The 27,402-nt window shown below is 39.2% G+C and overlaps 3 protein-coding genes and 1 pseudogene across 4 annotated transcripts in view; all 4 read right to left on the reverse strand.

Moving 5' to 3' along the window:
• LOC127805528 (LEAF RUST 10 DISEASE-RESISTANCE LOCUS RECEPTOR-LIKE PROTEIN KINASE-like 1.1) overlaps positions 1–27,402 on the reverse strand; it is a 107,523-nt pseudogene that overhangs the window by 43,380 nt on the left and 36,741 nt on the right.
• LOC127805527 (LEAF RUST 10 DISEASE-RESISTANCE LOCUS RECEPTOR-LIKE PROTEIN KINASE-like 1.1) lies at positions 5,439–6,842 on the reverse strand. Its single transcript, XM_052342289.1, has 4 exons — positions 6,790–6,842; positions 6,658–6,687; positions 6,307–6,491; positions 5,439–6,190 (listed from the first exon to the last, which is right to left on the reverse strand). The coding sequence occupies exons 1-4, from the start codon at positions 6,840–6,842 to the stop codon at positions 5,439–5,441; spliced, it is 1,020 nt and encodes a 339-aa protein (XP_052198249.1).
• Positions 20,765–27,402, reverse strand: part of LOC127806289 (LEAF RUST 10 DISEASE-RESISTANCE LOCUS RECEPTOR-LIKE PROTEIN KINASE-like 1.1) — a 95,596-nt gene continuing 88,958 nt past the window's right edge. The window contains exon 6 of one of the 2 annotated variants that reach the window (XR_008024399.1): positions 20,765–20,818. The gene's annotated coding sequence lies outside the window, so the exon portion shown is untranslated. Of the gene's footprint in view, positions 21,001–27,402 lie in introns of both variants that reach the window. The other variant, XR_008024400.1, reaches the window with a different exon arrangement.
• LOC127806291 (LEAF RUST 10 DISEASE-RESISTANCE LOCUS RECEPTOR-LIKE PROTEIN KINASE-like 1.1) lies at positions 21,188–24,007 on the reverse strand. Its single transcript, XM_052343493.1, has 4 exons — positions 23,057–24,007; positions 22,846–22,875; positions 22,495–22,740; positions 21,188–22,377 (listed from the first exon to the last, which is right to left on the reverse strand). The coding sequence occupies exons 1-4, from the start codon at positions 23,826–23,828 to the stop codon at positions 21,404–21,406; spliced, it is 2,022 nt and encodes a 673-aa protein (XP_052199453.1). The 5' UTR covers positions 23,829–24,007; the 3' UTR covers positions 21,188–21,403.

Here is a 27,402-nt window from a genome sequence, read left to right on the forward strand (position 1 = left end):
AGGCAGGGCATGAGTTTTGAGAAAGCTTAAATAGTTAGATCAAGGCGAATGGTTTATCCCAAAAATTTACACATGAAATGATTTACCTAAGTTGAGCGTGAATTTCATGAGGGTTGCCAAAATATATGCAATTTATGTGTATTTTGTCATATCTGTGCATGCTACATTACCTTAGTAATTGTGATATTTCATTTGGCATGACATTATTGGCATCCAAGTGGTCCATGGTGGGATGGGATATTGCCTAATAACATGACCTGTATTTTCCCCAAGTGAGTTTTTTCAGAATGACCGTAGAAGTATCTCATGCCGTGTGATTGCCGAGATGACTGTCAAAGGTTTTGTGCTAGGGCTAGAATGCTAACAAAGTTACCCTAGGGCATCTGTTGATTCATGTTCATGCATCATACATTCATGAAAAATTATTTCAAACCCTCATTTAGAAGATTCATCTTTTAATTTGGACTTTATCCCTGGAATATTTAACGTTTCAAGTGAGATGAGCAGTGGGAAAGAAAAGGAGATGTGTAAGATTTGATTGTACTGGTAGTCATGTAATGGTCCTACACTCGTGCTAGGATAAGTTTTGAGAATCTTGATAATAAGTGGCATATTATGGCTATTATCTTGTCTATCGGATATTGTAATTTTTATGTTATTAAGAACAATATTCTGCAGTTTGTTTTCCCTTGCAATTACAATATCACATCAGGTTTTGATTCTGTTTTCGCAAGTATTTAATTTACTATTCCTTAGCTTATCATTTGGAATGCTAAATATTTATGTTTAGAGATTTTTAAATATGGTATTTTGAGAATTTTGAGATGGTATTGCAAGAAATATATATATATATATCCAAAAAAAATTCTGGAATAATGACATGCCTCAGAAGGACGGGTCGTTACAATACGTATGATATGTTCAATATGAGCCTCTAGGAGAGTAGGCTCTCGATGAGCCCGAAGAGCCTGGAGGTATTTTCTGGGTGAAAATACCCCGATGAGTATCCTTCAAGTGGGTTCAAAGAGCCTTTGGAGCCACCGGGTGAGTTGGGCTCGGAAGAGTTTAAGTGAGCCCCGAGCCTTCACATGTTGAGGCTTGACCGAATATTTGCATGGATGCTCGAGAGGGTTATCCATGGATACCTGTTAATAGGAGGCTCATGGCATGGTACGGTGCGTGGTGCGAGGCCACATGGGGGGCGAGGGTTACGTAGGCATGCTAGGGAGCGAGGTAGGCACGACGTGGGGCGTAGATGGCGTGTAGGGCAGGTAGAGGTTGCATGTGGGCACAATTGGCACGTGGGGGCACACATAGGCCCTACATGGTCAATGGAGACTTGCTGGGCAAGGCAGAGGCATGGCTAGCACGCTGAGGCACACACGAGGCCACACACAGCTGTGCATAGCTGCGTAGGGCATGGCATGGCTGAGTTTGTGGGGGACTCTTCGAGGCTGGGTCCCTGGATGACCCATATGGGTCTTCGAGTGACCCAGATGGGTCTTTGAGGCCGAAAGGGTACTCAGGGCCCTGCATGACCACGTATGACCAAGGTTGGCCAAGGTGGTTGCACTGATGGCCAAGTCTTTAGGGCTAGAAGGCTGGGAGGTTTCGGGGTTGGATGGGTCTATGGTGCCACGCATGGCCAAGGATAGCATTGGAGGGTCTTTGGGGCGCCCGGGAGAGGGAGTATCCCAGACGTCTAGAAGACATACGCATTGGCTGGTGCATGCAGGGCCCGTTAGGGCCCAAAAGGCCAGCAAGGGGGAGCTGGGGCGTGGTCGACCCTTTTTATAAGGCCAGCTGCCTGGCCCTTTCTCTTTCTTTCTATATATATGATATTTTTTTGATATTTTTGGCTTTTTCCCTTGGCTCCGAAAGGCTGTATCCCGATAAACAAACGTCTAGTCACGGGCATGCTTCTCGAAGACCATGGGCGCACTTCCCGAGAAATATTAGCTTGCTTCTTGAGAATTATGGGCAAGCTTCCCAAGGACTTTTTCTAGGGGAATTGTCCCGGGGACTACCCCACAACAGTAACATATGAGTATTTGTGTTATGACTTAGGCATATCAGTGGTATAATATAGGGGTATTTATTGCATAACATATGGGTATCTGTGGTGTAATGTAGGTGCATTCTACTATAACGTAAGCCTATTCGACATATAATATATGTGTATTTGGAGTATAACATATGAGTACTTATGGTATAACATATATAGGTAGGGTACAACGCGAGGGTACAATGTTAGTGTATTTATAATATAACATAAATATTTTTGAGGTATAATATAGAGGTATTTGTGATATAATATAATATAACTTTGTGTTATAATATAGGGATATATATCAATAGTATACCCTAATATAACTTAGCACTATCTATGATATTTCATATGGCTTTTTAGTGATATAATATAGAGGTATGTATAAGGTATTCATTTTTTGCTTGGATTACTTTATTTATCTATTTAAGTTGTTCTTTTACTTATTTATAACTATTGCTATAATTTTATTTATTTAGTATGATTAGGAAATCTATAACTAAGGGATATGGTTATGAATATTACTCCAAATTTAGGTTACACTTATCTTAAAAAATGTAACAAATTCAACCTGCGACCATCCCTAACCATGCTAGAAATTTATGTATTATCATGAAAAAATTTATGACTTCCTTTGGTATAATGGATATTTTTTTTTCTTGAAAAATGCTATTAGTATCTTAATAGTGTTAGATTGTCTTAAATTCAAATTGAAATAGGAGTTTTGTATTCAATTCAAAATTCAGTTATAAGTTTAAGATTTTTAAATTATTTGTCCCAATAAATGGAATTGCATATCTAATTATCTAATTAATTTGTGTGCAATTAAAGAGATGTTGAGTCAGAATAAGATTGTGGATTGTGTTAAGTTGGAGGGTTAAACATGAGATAGTTCAATGTTTAACTCTTTTATATCCATTATGATTTACCTAATAAACTTTGTTATAAAAAGAAATTTACCACATCAATTGGTATATTAATACTTAACCGGTGATAATATAATTGTTTACAACTAAATAGTATTTGTAGAGGGAACACAACAAATGTGTATAAAAGAAAATTAAAACAAAGCAGAATCATTTGTCAATGGAAATGCTGATTTTACCCCATTTGTCACCTCCATTAAGTTTGGTGGACACGAGAGTTTGACTTGAAATTCTATTACAAAAGGGACATTTTTACTTCTAAATCATTTAATTAAGGGTGTGTAAATAATCGATTAAATCGAATTGAGGAATAAAATCGAACTGAATCCACTAATTAAGCCAAAAAACTGAAGAAACTGAAAATTAAAAAAATTGAACCCAAACTCTATAAACTAAATCAAACCAATTAAACTAAAGAAACACAAAAATTGAAGAAAATCAAAGTAATCGATAAAAAATACATAAAATCGAAAAAAACGACCTCATTTTATAAATATCAAAATAACATCATTTTAAAGTTTGGCTGGTTCGGTTCTTCAAACCAAAAATCAAAAACTGCACTTTTGAAAAAACTTAACCAAATCGAATCAATGCAAGAAAAAAATCAAACCGAACTAACAAATTCAGTTGGTTTGGTTTAGTTAGTTCGGGTAAATAGAACTTTTGCTCTCTCCTACATTCAATTGCTTTAATTTTTGTGTGTTTATTTAATGTATTTTATTTGTGAATTATTTGGTGTGTCCAATAGATAACCTAATATAGATAAAAAAAACAAGTAGTAATTGCACATTCTCAAAAATATATATCTATGGAAATTACAAAAAATGGATAAATTACACGGTTAGTTCTTAAATTTTGTAATTTAATTTTGTTTCCATAACTATTAAAATTTAATTTTTGTTATAATTCAATTCTTCTTCTGATTTTTGTCAAATTCTTTTAACAAAAACTAACATCGTAAACATTAATATAAATTTAAAAATCATTTGATCGTAAGATTTATGCTTAATTTTAACATTAAGTGATTTTGGATCTATATTAATGTATATTACATTAGTTTTTATTAACAGAATGTGATGAAAAATAAAAAATTGGACTGAATTATAATAAAAACTAAAGTTTGGTGGCTATGATGATGACAGAATTAAAGTATAATGACCAGTTTGTTATAGGGTACAAATTTTTAACGCCTAATAGTATAATTTATATCATAAAATATGGTGATAATAATACGACTTTGACATTTTATTTAAGGTAAGTAGTGAACAAATCTATCAATTAAGACAAATCATATGAAATAATGAGTCATACGGTATGAAAGCTTTTGAATGTAAGATTGTGAGTGCAGCGTCAACAAAACCACAGGGATTTGAAATAGAGATTTTCTTACCTCAAATCCCTTTAATTGCTAAAATTATCTATTTCTTTCCGTCCCAGAATTTACAGAATTATCTTCTTCTTTTTATTGACATGAAATATACAGAATCCACTTACAAAATATGTTTTAACTTGAAGCAAAGCTATAAAAACTGGCATGAAATTCTTACCTGAAGCCATTCACAACCCTTCACAGAAATTGTTGTTCTGTCAAATGCGCACAGCATAAATGCAAACTTATTATGGTATTCATGCAGCCTTGCTATTTATATCATTTAACCTTACTGTTCTCCTCTTTGTTTCTCCAATTCAACTCCTCCAAACCCAAATTTAGCACAACAGCTTCGGTTTACCCTCAACCGTAAGCTCTAGGTGCCACCAACACCATTCTTCATAAATTCTAAGGCCTCATTTTCTGTTCATCTTCTTCTAAGCTCTTATAGTACTTATTTGAACAGTAACCTTACAGGTGCCAATTCCTTGAACGCAAGACCCAAAACCTTCGCAATTTTCTGGTTTGGCCTTGGGAATCAATTATTCACTGCAACATTCATATCAGTATTTAAAAAATAAATCCAACTTCAGTGTTTTCCCCCTTCATTTTCATCTATTTCCCTTCGCCAGCAGGAAAGGGAAACGCAATCAAAGATGAGATAAAACTTCCGTAATCTTCAATCAAAACTCTGCATGTACAAATGGGAGCTCCATACTATATACATCAGCCAGTATAATTTCTTGATATTATCTGTGTCAATATCAAAACAAACAGGTGAGAAGAAAACAAAATCAAACAACTCACTGGTGAACCACGAGCCTGATCCTTGTGCACTGGAGACATCTTTTTTCGGTGGTTGAAAACGAAGCCTTATCCACTGGAAATGGATGTGGTAGAGCCACTAACTCATCTGTGAGCATTGGTTACAGAATCGGGTGAAGGTGGCACCATGCCACTCTTCAACAACACAGGATCATCACCCTCAGGGGAAGGATGAGGCCATCGATGATTTAAGGGCTCGGAATTGTCAATTAGTTCCCCATTGTTCTCCTCGTCTTTGTAATCTTGAATTTCCTTCAAAGCCTCCAGAACTTCATTCATGCTTGGCCTCATTTCCTTTTGCGAGTTGTAGGCATAGAAAAGCCACCTCTTCCACTGATGTAGTCACCCTTTCGACTGAAGTGTTTGACTCAAACCCAAGAGAAGGATCAATCAGCTCATTAAATGCACGGTTCTGGATTCGGTTTATTGCTAAGTTAGCCAAATTAATCTCATGCCTATGTCTGCTAATGTCAACGGCAGGCATGGACGATATGAGCTCAATGAGCATAACTCCAAAGCTATAAACGTCACTCCTATCAGTAAGTTGGTAAGATTGGTAATATTCCGGATCAACATAGCCGGGAGTCCCCTGTGGAGCTGTCGAGACGTGTGTCACATCGGTTGGGAGGAGTCTTGAAAGCCCGAAATCAGCAACTTTGACAGAAAAGTTGTTGTCGAGTAGTATGTTGTCAGTCTTGATATCGCGGTGGCTGATATCAATAGCGTGGAGGTATGCCAATGCACTGGCAGTTTCCACGGCTATGCTCATCCGAATAGACCATGTGAGCAAGCCATCCTTGGCTCGGTCGCCATGGATGTGATCGGCCAGAGTGCCATTAGGAATGTACTCATAAACAAGCAACAGTTCCCGGCTGTGGCGTGAAGTGCAGCCGTAAAGGGAAACAAGATTGGGATGGCGCAGGCAGGTTAGGATTTCGAGTTCATTCAGGAATTGCATCACGCGCCTCGAGTTGTGTTCGTATAGGCGTTTAGCTGCCACTTCCCTTCCATCCTGAAGTATCCCTGGTTGAGAAGAGATCAACAATTGTGATTAGACATAATTCATATGCAGATTCTCAGATTTGATATTGTGAGTTTGGTGATGCGGTGACAAATATGAACAACTTTAACCATCTTACCATGGTAGACAGTGCCAAAACCTCCATCTCCGAGCTCATTGGAAGGATGGAAATTGTCTGTCGCTTGTTCAAGTTCAGCATATTTGAAGAAAGGAACTCCGAAGAAGACACCGCTAAATTCAATCTCAGCTGAAGGATCAGCGGAAATGTTCCTTGACAACAGATGTGAAGAGACATACTTCCGTCTTTTGCATCGACGGATAATCAATACAATAGTCAAGCAAATGGCAAGGGCTCCGGCAGTGACTAAAGAACAAACAGGTGGTGGTCATCACCAACAAGAAAGAAGCAGGGCAGAAATAAAACAATGAAGGAACAAATAGAGAAGTTAGTTTAGAAGGTTTTCTTTACCTAAGGGAAGGATCAGTTTGAGGTTTGGCCCTGCAATAAACAGCAGGTTAAACGAATTATTAGGTAATAGTCTGATACATATTATTGCAGACTCTCCCTGATTGGCTCAAGCTTTTTGGGAGAAAGAGGCACAATGATACTGCTGAAGATAGAGAAGTAACAGTAGGCATAGCTGCAAGATTCATGTGCAGGTGTAGTAGAGAAGTACCGTTTTTTTTTTGCTGTGCAGTGAAATCTTCGGTTGATGGTCTGGCATTTGCCTCCTCTCCCGTGACATTTGAGACAATCCTCGGACGCTTGCAATTCGATATAATAGGTATCAGTCAATAGTTTTAATGGATCGCCATCGTTCTCACCCTTCGGAAGCCTATCCCGAGTCACCCTTCAGAAGCCTATTGCGAGCAAGCCTTCGAAAGGAATCTTTTGGAAGTGTCCTTCGGAAGGAACCCTTGAGAAGCCCCCCTTAGTTTTGTAGCCAAATCTTCGATCGATTCTCGAGGCCGACGACATCCACGTGCATCCCACTCCTAAAAATTCTAATTGTTGTATTTTGACAATAGCAGATATTAGATGACTTGATGGTATTAAATGAAAGCCTCGGAGGATCCAAGTGCAATTATCAATTCTTCAATTACAAATAATAAGACCCTCAAGTGTAATTAATGAGAAGTTGAGGGATTGAATGTGTAAAATGTATATTATATATATATGTGTGTGTGTATGTGCATGCACGTGAGGAGCAGGGGAAGCTCCAGATGGTTGCGATCTGTGCGCATGAGGGGGCAAGTTCTGCAGTTGTTGGAGTGTTCTTCACTTGAAAGCATCGGACAGAGAATGTGGAGAGAAGAGTGAGGCTATAAATAAGAGGCATTTGGGAAGAGAAATGAAAGAGAGAGATGGCCGAATCAGCCATGGCAGTGAGCTAGATCATTGCAAAGAGCTATGGCCGAGAGCAATGGAGAGAAGTTGTGAGATCGAGAGAGAGAGAGGTCGATCGGTGGTGGCCCAAAGCAGCGAACGGCCATAGCTGCAAGCTTCAAGCGGCCATGGCCGCAACCCGCAAGCTCGAGTGGAGTAGGGGCAGCCAGCAAGCGAAGCAGCAGCAGGGCAGCCATGGTGGTCGCGACGTTGGGCAGTGCTGCGAGCAGGCGAGTCGACGGGCAGTGGCCGCTGCAAGCAGCGACCGAGGCAGTGGCGGTGGTTGCGCACAGGTTCGCGTAGAGGAGGCTAATGCGGCGGAGGCTACCGCGATGGAAGCTCGTGGCGGCGGTCATGCGGGGACCGGCGAGGTCGAAGAGGCCAAGCGGTTGGTGGCGGCTGGTCGGCCGTGGCGAAGGCCGACGGAGCCAAGGGCGGTGGCTGGAAGCCATGCGCGGGCAGGAGGCGCTGTAGGAGGAAGAAGAAGATGGAGAAGAGGAGAAGAAAAAGAAGAAAAAAGAAAAAGAAGAAAGAAAAGAAAAACAAAGAAATAAGAAAAAGAAAAAGAAAAAAGGAAAAGAAAATAATAAAAAAAGATAAAACCCTAGAAAAATAGGAATGAAGATGTAATAATATTTCAGAGATTTTAGCGAGAAAAATTATGCGGCACGTGTTTTGAGATCTAGTATGAAAATTGAGGTAATATGCGAGAATCAAGATAGTGTGAGAGAATTGAGGTGGTGCGCGAGAATCGATGTGCGAGAATCGAGGATTTGCACGCATTCTGAGGTCAATGCACGCACATCAAGGAGGCTTTAAAAAGCTAAGCCTTTGTGAGTTTTTGAATTTTTAATATTCTTAGAAAAGTATTTTATGAATTTCTATGAAAAAATATTTGGTGGAATAGTTAAGGAGATATTTATTTTAGAATATTAGTGAGGAAATTGGGAGAAAAATAGAGAATAATGCAAGGAAATTATGGAAAAATAAGTTTTGATGTTTATTGTAATAAAATGATGAATAGAATGCTTTGATGATTAAGGTGAAGTGATTTGTGAGCAAATCAAGGATGGGGTACACAAATCGAGGAGATTCGCGTTTTTTAAAGTGTACTAAGTTTCGAGCATCAGGTGAGTGATTTTTCCCAAAAACTCATATGTGTTATATTATGCATGATATTCATAAAAGATGATCATTTTGTCATATTTGTTCATATACTATTGCATGAAAAGGCATGATTTTCATATGACATGATGTTATTGGCATATTGATACTTGTGCATGGGATGGGATGTCGCCCCGATAGTGTAGCCGTAATTTCCCGAGGGCAATTGATGGAACAACGTTAGGATTATCCTACCGAAGGTGTCAGGATTCTGCCTAGGGTTCCGTACCGGGCTAGGCCTGGAAAGTTACATTAGGGCAAATGTTTGTTCATATATTTGCATCATGCATTCATGTAACCATTTTTAAAACGCTCACTAAAAGATTTATCTTCTAATTGGGTTATGCTCCTGAAACATTCAAACATTCCAATTAGGACTTGCAAATATGGCAAGGAGATGATTGAGACGTAATGGCGTGTGATGATGTGGCCGATGGATTTGGTGAATAGATCCGGTATTTGCTCATGTATGAAGATCCGAATATATTTTAGTCGAGTTGAGAGACGATCATGTATGATGTTATTTAAGGTGTCATTTATTTATTATTTGAGGTATTTAGTTGTTATCTCTTGATGATGAGTCTCCATGTAATTAACTATTTGAAGATGTAATGGTACGGATTCTTATTTTGTGATTAAAGTGGATTTCGATTCTATACCATATCAGGTTTCGATTATTACTTCCGCATTATGAATGATATGCTAGGGGTTCTATTTGGAATTCGATACTTGAGGTTTAAGATATGTACCGTGAAAAAAAAAAAAGAGAATTTATATATTTATGTATATTTTGGCCCCCAGCATAGTGACACGCTCGGTAAGAGAAAACGAGGTGTTACAGTCGAGATGTTGAGTGACAAACAGATTGTATTACACGGTAATCGTCAACTATAATAGGCTCACTTGAAGTTTGACTTCATTGTCTACTATATTGGTATTGACCGCTACTAAGCACTTCCCAGGACCTTTCAGATTGTCACTAGAACATGGAGAGATTCTCGTGACGGGTCGAGGTAATTCAGCAGTCGTCAAAAGGGTTTTAGTGTTATCTTATTGCTATTAGGCAGTAAACCTAAAAAGTCACACACCATATAGTGTGGCATTTGGTATCGGTACTGTGCACTTGTTATGTCTCGAACATCATTAATAGTTAGTGGTGGTTTTGTTATATCATTAAATGTTAGTGACTTAGCTTGTTAAAAATTAATGAGCTAGTTGTCGTTTCTTCAGAAGTAGCACTAAGAGTCGAATGGCGCAGCAGTCACCATGCTTGAGGATAGGAGTCGACTCCTAGTGTTGCCTCAACCAAGGTTAGTGCCTTACACATGGCACAAAATTTGAGGGGGTGGTGGTGATTTGGGAGGCATAGAAGTTGATGGGAGGAATTAAAAGGGGGTGCTCTACTTGGCTTTTACTCTCTGTCCTCCTTCTGTTTCTGCTTCAAAAAATTACAATAGCGTAATTGTTATGCGCTAGTTAATTTCGAATAGTCCAAAGAGACAGACATGTACTAGTGAATCAATGTCCTCAAGCTAGCACGAGGCGATCGAGGACCGCGACATGGTACTAGGTAGCTTACTAAGTGTGAACGGACTATGCCCTCCATGTGGTGAGGGGGATATGGTCTCAGTATAGAAACATTTTCTACACTCACCTGACATCGAGCTATAGGCAAGTTATTTATTGTATTTTATGTGATGAAATATCGTGTTTCTTAAATACCCAAACTATGTATGGTGTGTGTATTTATGTATTCCACTCCGTATATCTTATATGCAAATTTTTTTAAATTTACCTACACTACCATACATGTATAACAACAGTGGGGTGTAAGGTCCGTGCTGGCAAGGGGTGCTAACGAGTGCTCAGATAGAGGATGGCTTGATCTACTATTCGGGAGAGTAGGATCCTTAAGGAGAAGCTCGATCTATTGTTTGGGAGAGCAAAGAGGGTACCCTGAGTCTTTAGGTGCTTAGTGGGAGATTTGCTGCCTGATGACTCGAGTCTTTGGCTAGTTGGTCTTCAGATGGCTTTTCTATAGAGGAAGTCTTCGGATGAGTTTGCGACAAACACACTCAGAAGGCACGCGAAAAGCTTCCCCACGCAGGCCTAAGTCAGATAATGCCATGGTGTAAAGTGAAGTATGCATGTATGTTATATAAAGCTTTGGATGATTGTCTTCAGATGGGAGTCTTCGGATGGGTTTGGGTCTAGAGTGTTAGACATGGGTTCAAGTCTTCAGGTCCTAGATCTGGGTCCTCCCCCTTTTGGCACGTACTCGGGGGTATTTATAGGTGCTAATGGTGGGGGCCATAGGACACGTGGCATGCATGCGTGACTTGACTCTTCGGGGAAAAATGTTGTAGATGAGGCTGAAGGGATTGAAGGTACCTTCAAGGATGAGATGCTATGGAAGAGAATCCTTCATATGAGACTTCTCGAAAGACTTTTCGAAGTCATTGGGAGACATGGGCTTAGAAGATTCTTAGGATGACTTAAGAGCAAAGGCTTGGCTTCACCGAAGACTCTTGAGAGTCATCAGGTGACTTTGGCCCGGAAGACTCTTCGGATGAGTCTTGGGCTTAGGGGGGGGTCTGATAACCTTATGGCTTATTCAAAGACTCTTCGGAGTCTTCGAGAGACTCTTGCTCGGAAGACTCTTCGGGGTTATCTAGGTCTTTGACATTTCTCGAATACTTCTTGGTTTATGGATTTTTGACTTTAATTTTTCTAGAGCACCCCATAACAATAGCTTTAGTTGCAAGGCAAAGGAAAGAGTATAGTTTCTTCGAGTGCTCGATGCCCCGAAGACTTGGATGCAGATTTGCTTGGATTGAGGCAAGATTGAACTGCTTTGAGTCATCAGAGGGAAGTCTCCGGATGACTTGGTGACGGTTCATCTTCTGAAGACTCGACTATAATTAGGTGGTGGCCCTATGCGAGCCATATCTTCCACTTGATTTTTGCCCAAAGGTTTTGAGTTATCCAGAGTACCCAAAGAGTGACCATTCCAAAGACTTTCTACAAGCTTTCTAACTCTTTTAAAGACTCCAAGTCTTTGGAAGACTTTTCTCCCAAAGACTTTCCCTTTTGAAAAACTTACAATTTCTAATGGCTTCTTCTCAACCAAATCCCAGGCTGCGAACGAGCATGTCTGGTGGCCACAGGGTTATCATCTCTTCTAGGCTGCAATTCTTGGTGCTAAGGAGCAAGGATGTGAGAAGTGTGGCACGGGCGTTCAGCATCCCGAGGGTATGGAGGTCAATGAGGCCTTACAAGAAGGAGTTTATGACCACAGTTATAGAAGATCAAGTAGCAATTCACATGAATAGTCTGAGGGATGGACTTAGACTCCTACTGCACCCTTTTAGGATGCAATTTTAAAAGGACATATATTTTTGCCGGCTTAGCTACACCCAAATGGTTGGGCTATGTTGATGGGATTTTTTGTCCTATGCAATGAGTGCAGGGTAAAGCCTACACCTGCTCTATTTCGCTACTTTTATCGCGTCCAGGCCACGTGGGGCGAGAATGAATTCACATCACTCCAGACCACGGTGAATAGGGTGAAGCTTTTCAAGGGTGCACCATAGAAGGTGGATGGTTTGAAACTTGTTGATTGGTGGTCTAACCACTCGTAACTTGTGATGCTTTTCAATTTTGGCATGTTGTAGCCTTGAGGAAGACGGTGCATAAGTGGTTGAACATGAGGTCGATGGTGTAGGAGCACCAAGAGGAGATTGACAAACTAGCCAAGGGGGTCCACTGGCCTTTTCCGACTTAATTGTCGACGAGCACCTAATGGTGGTAGGGTGGATGGTGATAGAGGAGGATGAGGGTGCCTACTTGTCAGAACCCACAACTCAAGGTGTTGGGCTTTCGGACAAAATGGCTGCTCCCCAAGTATCCGGAGGAGAATGGTAAGGAAGAAGAAGATGAGGAAGAGGTTGACGTCATTGGAGATGAGGATGAGGTGAGAAAAGAGGAAGAAGAACGGTGTGAGGCAGAGATGGACCCCGAGGGTGCTTACCCTGCCTTATCTTTCTTGCCTTTGTTTTTTACTTTTGGAATATTCTAATTAGTTTGCTATTTTCTTTATTTGCAGAGATGGAGCAATTTTAGAGGATTAGTGATGAGCAGAGCAACAACAACAATAACAACAATCTGCTCGCGCCCTCGACTCTGAGGGAATTGAGGAGGGGGAAATTCTGCTAGCTTGAAGAAGCAAAAGAGCTAGGTTGGAAGGAAAGGGCACTAGCAACGTAGGGGTAGCCTTCAAGTTGACGACAAATAACTTTTTTAACCTGCCCCCCATCATTCTTCCACCTAGTCGACGGGGACTTCAAGCACGGAGAGTTATCGGAGCCACCTTCTCCACTAAGCCCAAGGACGCAGGCGACACTAGAGATTGCTAGGGCTAGGGTAGCAACGAAGGTAGATGCGAGGGCTCAATAGGTGCAGGCCCGACTAGAAAGGAATCACAACCAACACTGAGCTGTGGACTCCATTAACGAACATAGTACCTGCCTCGTCGAGACCTGGAGATGGAATCCAAGGCACATTCACCCATGTTCCCCATCCTAGGGCTAATACACGAAGGGGAAATCCCTCTCCCATATCGGCAGCTGAAGAGGCACAAATTTCGAGTGTGCCCGAGGCTTCTTGATACAGATTTGGTGGCAGAGCCTAGTGTGGGGGTAAGATTGATATATGCCACGATGCTATTGGGCATTGAACAAGAGTTCATGCAGTGCACATCGAAGGCTTTGGACCTTGAAGAGAGACACTTAGTTAAGGTAAGCACTTTTTGGCTTTGATGTTTAAGTTGAAATATTGCTCAAGCTCTAAGGTTTGGTTTGGTTTGGTTTTCTATGCGGAGTGTCCAGAGGCAGGTCGTTGCCACTGGAAGTGCACAGGCTGACCTTGCCAAAGCCAAGGCGAATAGGCAAAAATGGATAAACGAAGGCATCCGTCTTGGATCTAAATGGAGCTTTCTTGAGCACAAAGTTAAGGACCATGAGGACTGTAGGGAATGAGCCTGGGACCTTGAGTTAAACGTTGAAAGAATAAGGAGGGAGAGAAACTCCCTCAAAGACGACAATGGACAAATAAAGGGCAAGCTAGAAGAGCAACGAAAGATCACTACAGCCCTTCAGATTGCCAACACTACGTTTAAAGAGAAGAATAAGTGCATGATGTAGGGGACGGAGAACTTGTGCGTCCGAATCTGGGAGGTAGAGGGGAAAGTCGAAGAAACTACCTACCAACTAAGGGAAGTAAACATCAACGCCATTCGAGTGGCGGCGGTGAAAGAGTATAGGCTCTCTCGAGAATGCTACACGAGGAAGGAGGAGTATGCCTCAGGCTTTATGAAGTATGGCTTTTACTTAGCTCCAGATTATTTAGAGAAGACGGGTCCTGGGGAGATCTTTTTGAAGCTGGTTTTCACACTGGGGATGTTGGGCTGCAACATCCTTGATTGGCAGGAGTTCGATAATCCAAAGCCGACTATGTTAGCATATTAAATAAAAGTTGGTCAAGAGTATGATTTGTCCAACCTTACTGGTTTGTGGAGTCCGCTTGTGCTTGAGCTGTCTTTGGGACCCTAGGGGCACACCAGACTTGGCTATGGGAGATATGCTAGAGACTATTGATGCTTTGGTAGGTATTGACCTGTTGGGTCTACATGTCCTGGATGATAGTCAAGCAGTGACTTCCCCTTCTAAAGGTGATCCCTTTCACCCTGCCTTAGGATATGTTTATTTTACTTTTTGATGTTTTTGGATCGATTTTGTAACTCATTTCGACTATTGTATTCCAAGTTTCATATATATCGATGAAATGAGTATTTTTTGGGAAGGATGAGCATTTCAAGGACTAAGTGCGAATGCTTGGTGTGTTTGTATGCACGTATGTATAAAAGTAGAATGGCATAGAAGATTATGTAAAGTAATTGAACGCTTGTTAATGGTTATAACTGATTACCAATAATTGCGTGCAGGACTTGATTGCCTCAAAGGGAATTGTACGCTTTGTGAGTACCTGCACACACATATATACAAAGAAAACCTAGCTTCCCAGTGTAACTGTCTTGGGGATGCTAGTTTACCCCAACTTTTGGGTGGTAAAACAGTTGTATATGTGAAATTATGATAGTAGAGAATGATTATATAAATGAAAATGTACCTATCGAGATACTATGAGATGTAGAGTCCCATTAAGCATCCAAAGCACAAGGGCAGCAGGTGGTATCACTGCCTCCAACACAACTAGGGGGATGGGTCATGTCCCAATCTTCCAGATCGCCTTAGACTCACAAATCCCATTGGGGTTTGACGAACGTCGCTGCATGCCCCGGTCATTTAGTCTCATGGGACTTTTAGTTCGTCACTAAGGAGTAGTGGGGATTTGAATGTCCAATGCATGCTCTCACGGGCGCAAGAAGAAGGATCACCAAAACTTGTAGTGTTTCCTTGAGGAAGGTCTGGTCAATGGAGAAACGTAGACATGCTCATCAGGCGCCCTAGCGTAGTGTAAGAGTTGAGTACTAATGTACCTTCATAAAATAAATGCTTTTGTGGCATTATGTTTGATTGGTCATGGCCATGTTGGCACATGTGAGTCATTGTTCCCTAAACCCCATTCCTTCCACCTATATATATAAGGAACGAGAATAGCAATTAGGATGCGATGCTACCCTCGGTCTTTGCGTCCAAAGACAAATTAAATTGGTTCTCACGGGAGCATGTTTGACGGCCCTTATGTGTGAGTAAGATTTGATTGGGTGGAAAGACGTGGGTGCTTGTGGCATAGGGCTTGCGTTGTAGCACTGTATTTTGTTTGTGTGGTTCAACGTATCTTGCTTACGTCCACAATCAGAGAGAGAAAGAATATTTTATTTTCATGGTTCGGCGTTTCACCTACATGTGCAATAAGAGAGAAATATTTTGTTTCTGCGGTTCAACATTTTTCCTACGTTCACAATTAGAGAGAGAATACCAATATTTATTTATTTTTTTTTTTTTTGCGGTTCATCGTTTCGCCTATGTTCGTAATTTGAAGATTTATCATGATTTAAAATTGATCTGGTGTGAGACAATCACTTTAAGGGAAGCACTTTCCTTTTTCTGTGTTCCGAGAGATCTGACAATCACAAGGGTTGGCATAAGGAATGGAAGTATCTTTGAGAGCAATACGCTATCCCGGGTTAACGTACAGACATATGTCAGTGTTCTAATGGGATGCATATAAGAAACCCGATATAATGCAAGTGTCCACATTAATATGTAAGTCTAGATAACTACATCACAAGGCGCACATCCAAGTTAAGGTTGTCAAATCTGAAGAGTTCCTTATAGAAATGTCGTAAGCTGTGAGATAACAAGAAATCTACGTAGATTACACATTTCCAACTCTAAGCAGAATCAAAGTTTTCCTAAAGGTGCAAGTGTCGGATTTGCTTAAGATGAGACACGGGCAAGATGAAGCCAAGCAAAAGCACTTCACATGGCATTAAGGCTGCCAAAGATAATTGTATAACTTCCATGTTTCAAACTAATGGTCCACTTTCGTGTGATTTGAGCATTTCTATCTAAAGTCCAGCTTGCTCTTGCTTATCGACTTGGAAGGTAATGACAATTTGATGAGTGTGCGAAGATTAATAAAGATTGGGGCGGAATCCCGTGACCAAGTTCTCAGCTAGGTCTTAGTCTCAGATATAATCATCTTTTGGTTCCAAGAATCTTAGAAGATTATTAGGACTTAAACTGAGCAAAAGGGGTACCATGCCCCTGGCTCCCCAGTGCGAGTCAAGTTCAAATTTTGGCTATGTTGCTACAAGACAAATTAGACATGTATATATGTACAGAAAGCATGAAGTATAACATGAATCACACACACACACCACATTCACTATTTTTCTTTGTACAAATATGTTTTGATTACGTGGTTCGGTACATTCACCTACATCTGCAATTTATAGTGGGAAAGATTAGTTAATACTTCCCGTGTTTAAGTGTTTTTTCTTACAGTGTAAGCCTGTTGGTGTAGACTTCCAGGTTGGCTGAATATTAGAGGCCCTCATAACGGGGCGAAGGTTGTCCTTTAGGATGGCACTTCTATAGCAGTTATGACACCTCAACGACTCATTTAACCCTTAGCGAATCTCAAGTGGATAGATAGGATCCCATGTCCTTGGGGGCCTGTGATAAGCCATGACGTCGTCTCATTCATGTAAGAATACAGAGAGTTGAACTATTGCACATGCTAAACGGTTTAGAGTAGGTAGGTAACAGTGGGAGTTAAGGATTTTCGAGGGAGTGGTCACTTTACTACATTAGCTACTAAAGGTGTTCTCTTCTTATATGAGTTGTCATGAGTGACAATGGCCTCTTCTCGTCAATTACTTCCTCAACAATCCTTCTTACTTGTGACTTCGAACGGCCTTGTTCCGGCAAGTAGTAGTCTCTTACTACCCCTTTCGTGGCATAACACGTATCTTATATGATGCCAAGTAGGAAGGCATTCTTGGCTCATAAAACGATCTTGCAAGGGACCAAGTTTCATATTCGTGTGGGAACACGCTTGCGAGACGGTTTAATCTAAGATGTCGCCCTTTCTAGTGGATGACTGCTCTCAAAAACTTCTAGAGGAGTAGTAACTTCACTAGGCTGACCTTAGGGTAGTATTCCTCCTCGGTGAGCTTCATTGCTAGGAAGGATGGTCTTTTCAAGTTCAGGAAGTGTCCTCGTTTGTTGCCCAAACTTGGATCTTTGAGGGATAATGTGAGGTACCATCTTGCCAGCTAATTTTTTCCCAACTTGCCTTGCCTCGTCTTATATCTGGCCCCCAAGGAAGACCAAGTCAAGGAGCACTTATCGACTAAGCTAGGATGGTATGCTCTCCCTCGAGGGCCATTTGCATTTCTATGGGAAATGGCATAATAGTAGGAGAAAAGCCTTTGAAGTCGCATAATAGAAGGGGAAAAACCCTGAATCCGGGGACATAACCGAGTGACGCCCCCTTGTGGTAGCCTCCTTTTGTCTGGGGAGACTAATATGTGTGTTTTCAGATTGGGATGCCTTTGCCTAAGAGGACTTTGTACACTTCACCATGGAATTTGACTTTTTGCTCGTTTCCCATAGACGACGCCAAATTGCTGGTGTTGGAATACAACAATTAAATTTATATGTCACAAGAATCAACTTGGTAGAGCCCAGAGAGGAAGTGGGGTGTAAGGTCCTTGCTAGCAAGGGGTGCTACTAAGTGCCTAGATAGAGGATGGCTAAATCCGCTATGTGGGAGAGCAGGATCCTCGTGTCAGAGCTTGATCCATTGTTTAGGAAAGTAAAGGGGGTCCCAAAGTCTTCGGATGTTTGGTGAGTCTTCAGGAGACTTGCTCCCCGATGAATCGAGTCTTTAGCTAGCTAGTTTTTAGATGGCTTAGCTATGGAAGAAGTCTCCGAATGAGTAGGCTCCGAGAGAGCTAGGGAGTCTCCGGATGAGTCTATGACACAAACACAGTCAGAAGGCATGTGGGAAGCTCCCCCACGTGGGCCCTCCGATGCCTAAGTTAAATGATGCCATAGTGTAGAGTAAAGTATGCATGTATGATGTATAAAGCTTTGGATGATTTTCTTCAGATGGGATTCTTCATATGAGAGTCTCTGGATCAGTTTGGGTCTAGAGTGTTGGACTTGGGTCTGAGTTTTCAAGTCCAAGATCTAGGTCCTCTCCTTTTGGCACGTACTTGGGGGTATTTGTAGGCATTGATGGTGGAGGCCACAGGACACGCGGAATGCATGCATGACCTGACTCTTTGGAGTCTTCGTGATGTTATAATCATATAACAGTGGCACTATAACACAAGAGGGGGGTGAATTGGGTGTTTGATAAATTTAAAACTTTTTGGGAGGTTTTGAAAACAAATTATAAAAACAATGAAATGAAATCAAAATAAATGCAAGAGGGACACAACTATTTATAGTGGTTCACTCAAATGGCCTACATCCACTCCATTAGCTCTTCACTAAGGATTTGAAACAATTCACTAAACCTCCTACCACACCCGATAAGCTCTCTAGCAACCTTGCTAGGAATTACAACATCTTATTTTACAAGTAGGCCATTGAGCTCACAAGCTAGGAAATACAAATCTCCTATAAACAATATAGGCCCTCTAGCTATACAAGTTAGGAAAATAGAGAATGATACAAAAGAGAGAAGATCTAAGGGCTTCTTTTGGCACTTTTGGCTCATTTTGACTTTTGTACTTTGGATTTACTCTTATTAATGAAATGAGCATTATTTTTTGAAAAATGGTAGATGCTTGGGATTGCTAAGTGCATAGGCACAGTGGGTGTGTATGCATGACACACGACATGCTAATGTGAGTCTTCCAACTCTTAAGGAAAAATGCATTGAATGAGATCGGAGGGCCTGAAACATCTTCGAGGTTAAAGTCTCTCAATGAGTATCCTCTAGATAGGTTTGAAGATTCTTCGGAGCCATCGGATGGCTTGGGCCTGGAGACTCTGAATGAGTCTTGGCCTTGGAAATGCTAAGATTGGACCTTCATGGAGACTCTCTGGAGTCTCCAAGAGATTCTTGCCTTGAAAAACTCTTCGGGGTCATCTAGGTCTTCGGCTTCCTTGGAATATATCTATTAATTTTGGAATTTTTGAATTTGATTTTCCTAGGGCATCCCACAACAACTCTTATGTATCTTGTTTAAAAAATAAAAATTAACCACATTAACAAGATTTTAACTCAAAATAACCATTAATTTCTCAATTGACTTAACTAGTAAATGAAAGCCTACGGTAAGACGAACCTCAATGTAATCTTGATGTTTAGAAGCAAAATGATTCCTTTGATGATCGTTTAAGTTTATTTCTTCCTCATTTTCCAAACACTTTAACACAATTTGCAATATTCCGTTGTAGGTATGGGGTGGATAGAATTCTACTTTCTCCTTGACTCTTCAATTCTCTATTTTAACTGTTCCCTTTGAATTACTTGGTTTACCAAACAGGTTTATATGAGCAAGATAAGTGTCTTCGCCTCTTTTCGTCTCCCACTTTTGAATCTGGTCAAATGCTTCAAGAAGAGGCTAAGTACCCCTTTTATAGACCCTTCCTTACCTATGGCATTTTGGTCTTTCAATAATTTCACTTTCCCAGGTAAAATTCTTCATCACACATATCACACATATACACATTCCCTTTAAACCAAGAAAATCCAAGGACATGGTCTTGTATTTATGAAATAGGGTAGTTGGGGTGGTGGTGTACTTGCAACATGATTTCCTCACAAGACTGGATATCATCGGACGCTACACCTATATTACAAGTTCATACAAAATGAAATGAATTGGAGCAATTCTTCATGCTTCTCATCAACAACCAGCTCCCCAAACTAATAATATATGTGCGTGTGTGTGTGAGGTAACAGAACACTCATGAACCATGAAACTTGGTAGAAAATACAGACCACTGACACCACCCGCAACCGCATGCCATTGCATCGAGCACACTGCACACGATACAGGTTAGTTCAAGTGTTCAACAATTTCACACAGACTGCAAATCTCCAGAATATTTGGCCAGACCTTTTTGTGTTCCGTAGAAATGAACAATCATCAAGTTCACACTCTTCTAATTTAAGTCAAGTAGTGAACAAATCTATCAATTGAGACAAATCATATGAAATAATGAATCACACAGTATGAAAGCTTTTGAATGTAAGATTGTGAGTGCAGTGTCAACAAAACCACAGGGATTTGAAGTAGAGATTTTCTTACCTCAATCACTTTAATTGCTAAAATTACCTTCTTCTTCCCGTCCCAGAATTTACAGAATTATCTTCTTCTTTTTATTGATATGAAATATACAGAATCCACTTACAAAATTTAGGTACATTAATATGTTTAACTTGAAGCAAAGCTATAAAAACTGGCATGAAATTCTTACCTGAAGCCATTCACAACTCTTCACAGAAATTTTTGTTCTGTCAAATGCGCACAGCATAAATGCAAACTTATTATGGTATTCATGCAGCCTTGCTATTTACATCATTTAACCTTACTGTTCTCCTCTTTGTTTCTCCAATTCAACTCGTCCAAACCCAAATTTAGCAAAACAGCTTCGGTTTACCCTCAACCGTAAGCTCTAGGTGCCACCAACACCATTCTTCATAAATTCTAAGGCCTCATTTTCTGTTCATCTTCTTCTAAGCTCTTATAGTACTTATTTGAACAGTAACCTTACAGGTGCCAATTCTTTGAACGCAAGAACCAAAACCTTCGCAATTTTCTGGTTTCGCCTTGGGAATCAATTATTCACTGCAACATTCATATCAGTATTTAAAAAATAAATCCAATTTCAGTGTTTTCCCACTTCATTTTCATCTATTTCCCTTTGCAAGCAGGAAAGGGAAACGCAATCAAAGATGAGATAAAACTTCCGTAATCTTCAAACAAAACTCTGCATGTACAAATGGGAGCTCCATACTACATACATCAGCCAGTATAATTTCTTGACATCATATGTGTCAATATCAAAACAAGCAGATGAGAAGAAAACAAAATCAAACAACTCACTGGTGAACCACGAGCCCAATCCTTGTGCACTGGAGACATCTTTTTTCGGTGTAAGAAAATGAAGCCTTATCCACTGGAAATGGATGTGGTAGAGCCACTCACCCATCTGTGAGCATTGGTTACAGAATCGGGTGAAGGTGGCACCTTGCCACTCTTCAACAACACAGCATCATCACCCTCAGGGGAAGGATGAGGCCATCTATGATTTAAGGGCTCTGAATTGTCAATTTGTTCCCCATTGTTCTCCTCGTCTTTGTAATTTTGAATTTCCTTCAAAGCCTCCAGAACTTCATTCATGCTTGGCCTCATTTCCTTTTCGAGTTGTAGGCATCCAAAAGCCACCTCTGCCACTGATGTAGTCACCCTTTCGACTGAAGTGTTTGACTCAAACACAAGAGAAGGATCAATCAGCTCATTAAATGCACGGTTCTGGATTCGGTTTATTGCTAAGTTAGCCAAATTAATCTCATGCCTATGTCTGCTAATGTCAACGGCAGGCATGGACGATATGAGCTCAATGAGCACAACTCCAAAGCTATAAACGTCACTCCTATCAGTAAGTTGGTAAGATTGGTAATATTCCGGATCAACATAGCCGGGAGTCCCCTGTGGAGCTGTCGAGACGTGTGTCACATCGGTTGGGAGGAGTCTTGAAAGCCCAAAATCAGCAACTTTGACAGAAAAGTTGTTGTCGAGTAGTATGTTGTCAGTCTTGATATCGCGGTGGATGATATCAGTAGAGTGGAGGTATGCCAATGCACTGGCAGTTTCCACGGCTATGCTCATCCGAATAGACCATGTGAGCAAGCCATCCTTGGCTCGGTCGCCATGGATGTGATCGGCCAGAGTGCCATTAGGAATGTACTCATAAACAAGCAACAGTTCCCGGCTGTGGCGTGAAGTGCAGCCGTAAAGGGAAACAAGATTGGGATGGCGCAGGCAGGTTAGGATTTCAACTTCATTCAGGAATTGCATCACGCGCCTCGAGTTGTGTTCGTATAGGCGTTTAACTGCCACTTCCCTTCCATCCTGAAGTATCCCTGGTTGAGAAGAGATCAACAATTGTGATTATACATAATTAATATGCAGATTCTCAGATTTGATATTGTGAGTTTGGTGATGCGGTGACAAATATGAACAACTTTAAACCATCTTACCATGGTAGACGGTGCCAAAACCTCCATCTCCGAGCTCATTGGAAGGATGGAAATTGTCTGTCGCTTGTTCAAGTTCAGCATATTTGAAGACAGGAACTCCGAAGAAGACTCCGCTAAATTCAATCTCAGCTGAAGGATCGGCGGAAATGTTCCTTGACAACAGATGTGAAGAGACATACTTCCGTCTTTTGCATCGACGGATAATCAATACAATAGTCAAGCAAATGGCAAAGGCTCCGGCAGTGACTAAAGAACAAACAGGTGGTGGTCATCACCAACAAGAAAGAAGCAGGGCAGAAATAAAACAATGAAAGAACAAATAGAGAAGTTAGTTTAGAAGGTTTTCTTTACCTAAGGGAAGGATCAGTTTGAGGTTTGGCCCTGCAATAAACAGCAGCAGGTTAAACGAATTATTAGGTAATAGTCTGATACATATTATTGCAGACTCTCCCTGATTGGCTCAAGCCTTTTGGGAGAAAGAGGCACCATGATACTGCTGAAGACAGAGACGTAACAGCAGGCATAACTGCAAGATTCATGTGCAGGTGTAGTAGAGAAGTACCGTTTTTTTTTGCAGTGCAGTGAAATCTTCGGTTGATGGTCTGGCATAGGCCTCCTCTCCTGTGACATTTGCGACATTCCTCGGACAATTGCAAGTCGATATAATAGTTACCTTTCAATAGTTCTAATAGATCGCCATCGTTCTCACCAGGTTCAGTTTTACTATATAGCCACGGAGTCAAAGGCAGCTGAATGGTGTCGCAGCCATGAAAAGAATCGGCAGAAGCAGAAATGTTGTGATGACCATCTATCGGATGCTTCTGGTAGTACAAATAGAAATCATGACAGCCTGTGTAGTTGAAATACTCATCATGTGCTGAAGGGCTAAGTGGATAGCCTTTCCAGCACTTGAAGAGGGTGAGATTTCGAGGGATAGTGAAGGAAATAGACGGAGAATTGGGTAAGCTCAAATTTCTGAAGCCACTGCAATTTCTGGCACGTAAACGATCTGTGAACCCTGGGTCATGGACGACTGTAACACGGCCGTAACCGCTGGGCCTGGATAAGATGTCAGTTATCGGAAATTTTTCTTCACTTCCAAAATTGATAAAAGATCCAGGATGTTCGTGATCATCGCAAAACACAGTGCACAGCCCGCACAGGGGATTGGAGATATCGGTGAAAGGAAAATAAAGCGGTGGTCCTGAATTTCCGCAGCGAAACGACGTGGGACAGCTAATCTTGGTATTATTGTTGCTGTTATCATGAGCAGAAACAGCGGGATGAGACAGGAAATACAAGGCCACAAACGGAATGAAAGAAGCAGCCGCCATCGATCTGAACTTTCCAGGCAGCCAAACGCCAACTGTTCACTGCAATTTAATTGGGCAAAAGGGGATGGGAATTACAATAGAAGAATCGCTAAAGCACGGCAGTGAATTGACCCCGAAGACTTCGTCCCAATCACCAGAAAGCATCCCATTGCCTAGCTACGCTAGAAAATCCAATCCAATGGGCGAGAAGGAGTTTGGAACTCATACTAAAGAAAGAAAGTTCAAGGAAAAATCAAGAAAAAAAAAGTAGTTGAATTCAAATGTGGAGAAAAGCTTCCAATTATATTTTACAACAATTCAGGTCATCAATTATGGTCAAGGTACTTGGGAAGAATTGTGTGTGGTCAAACTATTTGTCCTATACAAATAAAAGTTTGGAAAGAAATTGGGAAAAATAAAAACAATCACATGTGAAAAATAGTTGAGATAAATTATCCTTTTTATGCTCATATATATATATATATCTTTTATTTTGATTGATTACTCAAAACATTGTCCTCTTTTTGGGGGTTTAGAGGAACTTTAGAGTCTTATTAGAAGTAATGAAATTAAATATCATATATGACTAAGAATGCGGCTATGTATTTTGATAGAATGAGTTCAGCTTACAAAATTAAGATAGTTTTTATTTTTTTATTAATTTTATCAATTATACATCATTTTTAATAGGATAAATTTGAGAATCCCAACATAGAGTTGTAATTTTAAAATACAAATGCAAAATAGTTTTAATGTTGTGATTCTTTACTGTTACATGTCTCAAATGATAATTATTTTTTTATTCTCATATAAAAAATAATCTTTCAAGACTCTTAAAATAGAGTTAAATCTTCAATGCCTCATCGCACGATTAGTAAGCCTCATAGAGAGATTATTTATAAAATTGTAATAAATATCAATTTATTTATTTATGATATTTATTGTCCAATATAATTTTTTTTATGATTTTATATATAATTGCCAAAATGGAGGAAAATAAGGTATTCCACCTAATATAGGAAATATCTTTTTTGAAATTCGAAAGAAGAATGGAAAGTTGGTTCAGCCCAAAACTAAATAAAAACATATATGCTCAACTACTTTAACTTTTATTAAAGTTTCTTCAAGTAATATTCTCTCATTCAATTTTACGTCCTTAAATTTTGCAGGATCAGATTGTAAAGACCATTCAAGCAAAGCCAACACTTTCTAATATTAACTAAAAAATGTTTTGGAGCGCAATATCGCGGCCATATGTTTGACTATGGGGGTGGAATCAAATGGAAAAACTTCAAAAATCCTAGTAAAAAGAAGATGGAAGAGCTTCAAACTAAACTTAATGACAAGGATGAAGAAAAATCGCACCCTAAAGAGACACATTGTAGAGTTTAAAGAGAGATTGCGAAGGGTTGAATATTTCATGCAACAAAACTCAAATGCTTCAATTGTATTTCCCCATCTACTCTTGATGAAGATGTCCATGAGATTATATTCACTTCATAGTTTTGTAGGGATTTATTTATTTTTTCATGGCTTTGATATAAGACTATTTTTAGATACATGATTACTTTTGATCTTAAAGTTTTTTTTTTTTTCTTTTACTGAATGGTTTTAAATTTTTGCAGTACAATGTTCAAAACTAGACCATATGAAAGTTTTTTAACAACTTTTTATTAAATATGTATTATATTCTTAAACCTCCTACATGAGATTCATGGTGATAAACCTAATTTTGCTAATAATATTAATTATTGATTAGAGATAGTGTTAATCATGTAATTAATGTATTCATGTTCTTATGGAGTTTGTTTGGTTTTTTTATATATTTTTGTTTGTTGATATATTTTTTCATAATTCTCTTGTCACTTTTGGAGTGGTTACCGAGATTGAATAAATAAAAGAATTAGAGGATTCAAATGTTTAGTAAGTGATTGATTCTTTAGTGTGAATGAGTTTGAAATGAGATTTTGTACACAATTCTTCTATCAAGTTGATGTAAAATGAGATATGAAATAAAAAAATTCTAAATCTTTGAGCCAACATTGATGTTTGGTCTTAAGAACAACGGATTCTAAATATTTTTTGTGAATGGTTATTTATGTTTAGTTGTTCAATTGACATTATGGTTGATTTTATCTATTTTGCCTTGTTTTACTTTGTTTCATAGTTAGCTTGAGGGAGAAAAAGAAAAACATGTTTTAATATGATTTTCTCTCTTTACTATTTGTAGGTACTTAAAGATACAAGTTGGTATTGGTTGTGACTAATATGTGGATTCTAATGATATTTGTAATAATTTTTTGATTTTGATTATAGGGAGATATTAGGATAATATGAAACTAATAGTTCCCCCCCCCCCCCATTTTTTATGATTGTGAATCATATGGAATCCCTTAAGATGATTGTAACTAGTACATAATCAATGTCAATAATCATATTTTGTATATATCTTGTTTTTACTAAACTAATTGAGAATCACATTTTTATTATTAGTATCTCTCTTGTCAAAATTAATAGGTACAAAATAAATTCTTATATAATAGTAAAAGTAGTCATTAGAATTGTAATAATAACAGAGAAATATAGATATAACGATGAAAATATTCATCATTGATATTATGTTTAGTGACCGGTAAATATAGCTATAACGACGGGACTATTCATTGTTCAAATTATGTTTAGTGACTGGTAAATATTACAATAACAACGAAAATATTTATCATTGATATTATATTTAGTGATCGGCAAATATTGCAATAACAACGCAAATATTTATCATTGATTTATATTTAGTGACCAATAAATATTATAATAACAACGGAAATATCTATCGTTGATATTATGTTTAGTAATAGGTAAATATTGCAATAATGAGAATATCTATCATTGATATTATTTTCAATTATCATACACATTGTTATAGTGAAAGAAATATTAGTCGTTATTATTATTTTTAATGATGGGACTTATGACCCTTACTGTTTATATTAACGATGGTATTTTTCTTCCCATCATCAATACTTTTAACGGTAGAAGTTTTAAAGACGAGCGACGATGAGATTTTTCCTATCATTAATTAAAACTCTTTAACGATGGGAAATCGACTTTTAATGACCAGTTTTCTCCTCCTTAAAACCTTTTTATTTTGTAGTGTAGTATTTGTTTTTTATTTAAATTTATCTCAACTCCAATTTTTGCAACCTTTATTTAGAAAATAATTTTAAAAATTATTGATCAGAAGAATTATTTTTCAAATAACTCAAGCATCAAAATTTTGAATAATTACACTAATACTTTGAAATATTAAATAACTAGCATATACCCGTGCCTAAAGGTACGGTGTAAATAATATTAAGATTAAAATGTAATAATGCTCACTAATATCGTAAAAAAAAATTATAAACACTGAACAGAAAACATGAATTAAAGTTATTATATACTTGTTAACGTTTTATAATAAAATAAAATTATTAAATCTATATAATAAAGCACATTAGTAAGTGCTCTACAATCTGAATAAATTAAATTAAAAATTAAATATCAAACAATACATATCAGCAGCCGCCGGGGACCTTTGGAGCCCCCGACCATCACT

Source organism: Diospyros lotus, chromosome 7, assembly GCF_014633365.1.
Source record: "Diospyros lotus cultivar Yz01 chromosome 7, ASM1463336v1, whole genome shotgun sequence".
NCBI classification, from domain to species: Eukaryota; Viridiplantae; Streptophyta; class Magnoliopsida; order Ericales; family Ebenaceae; genus Diospyros; species Diospyros lotus.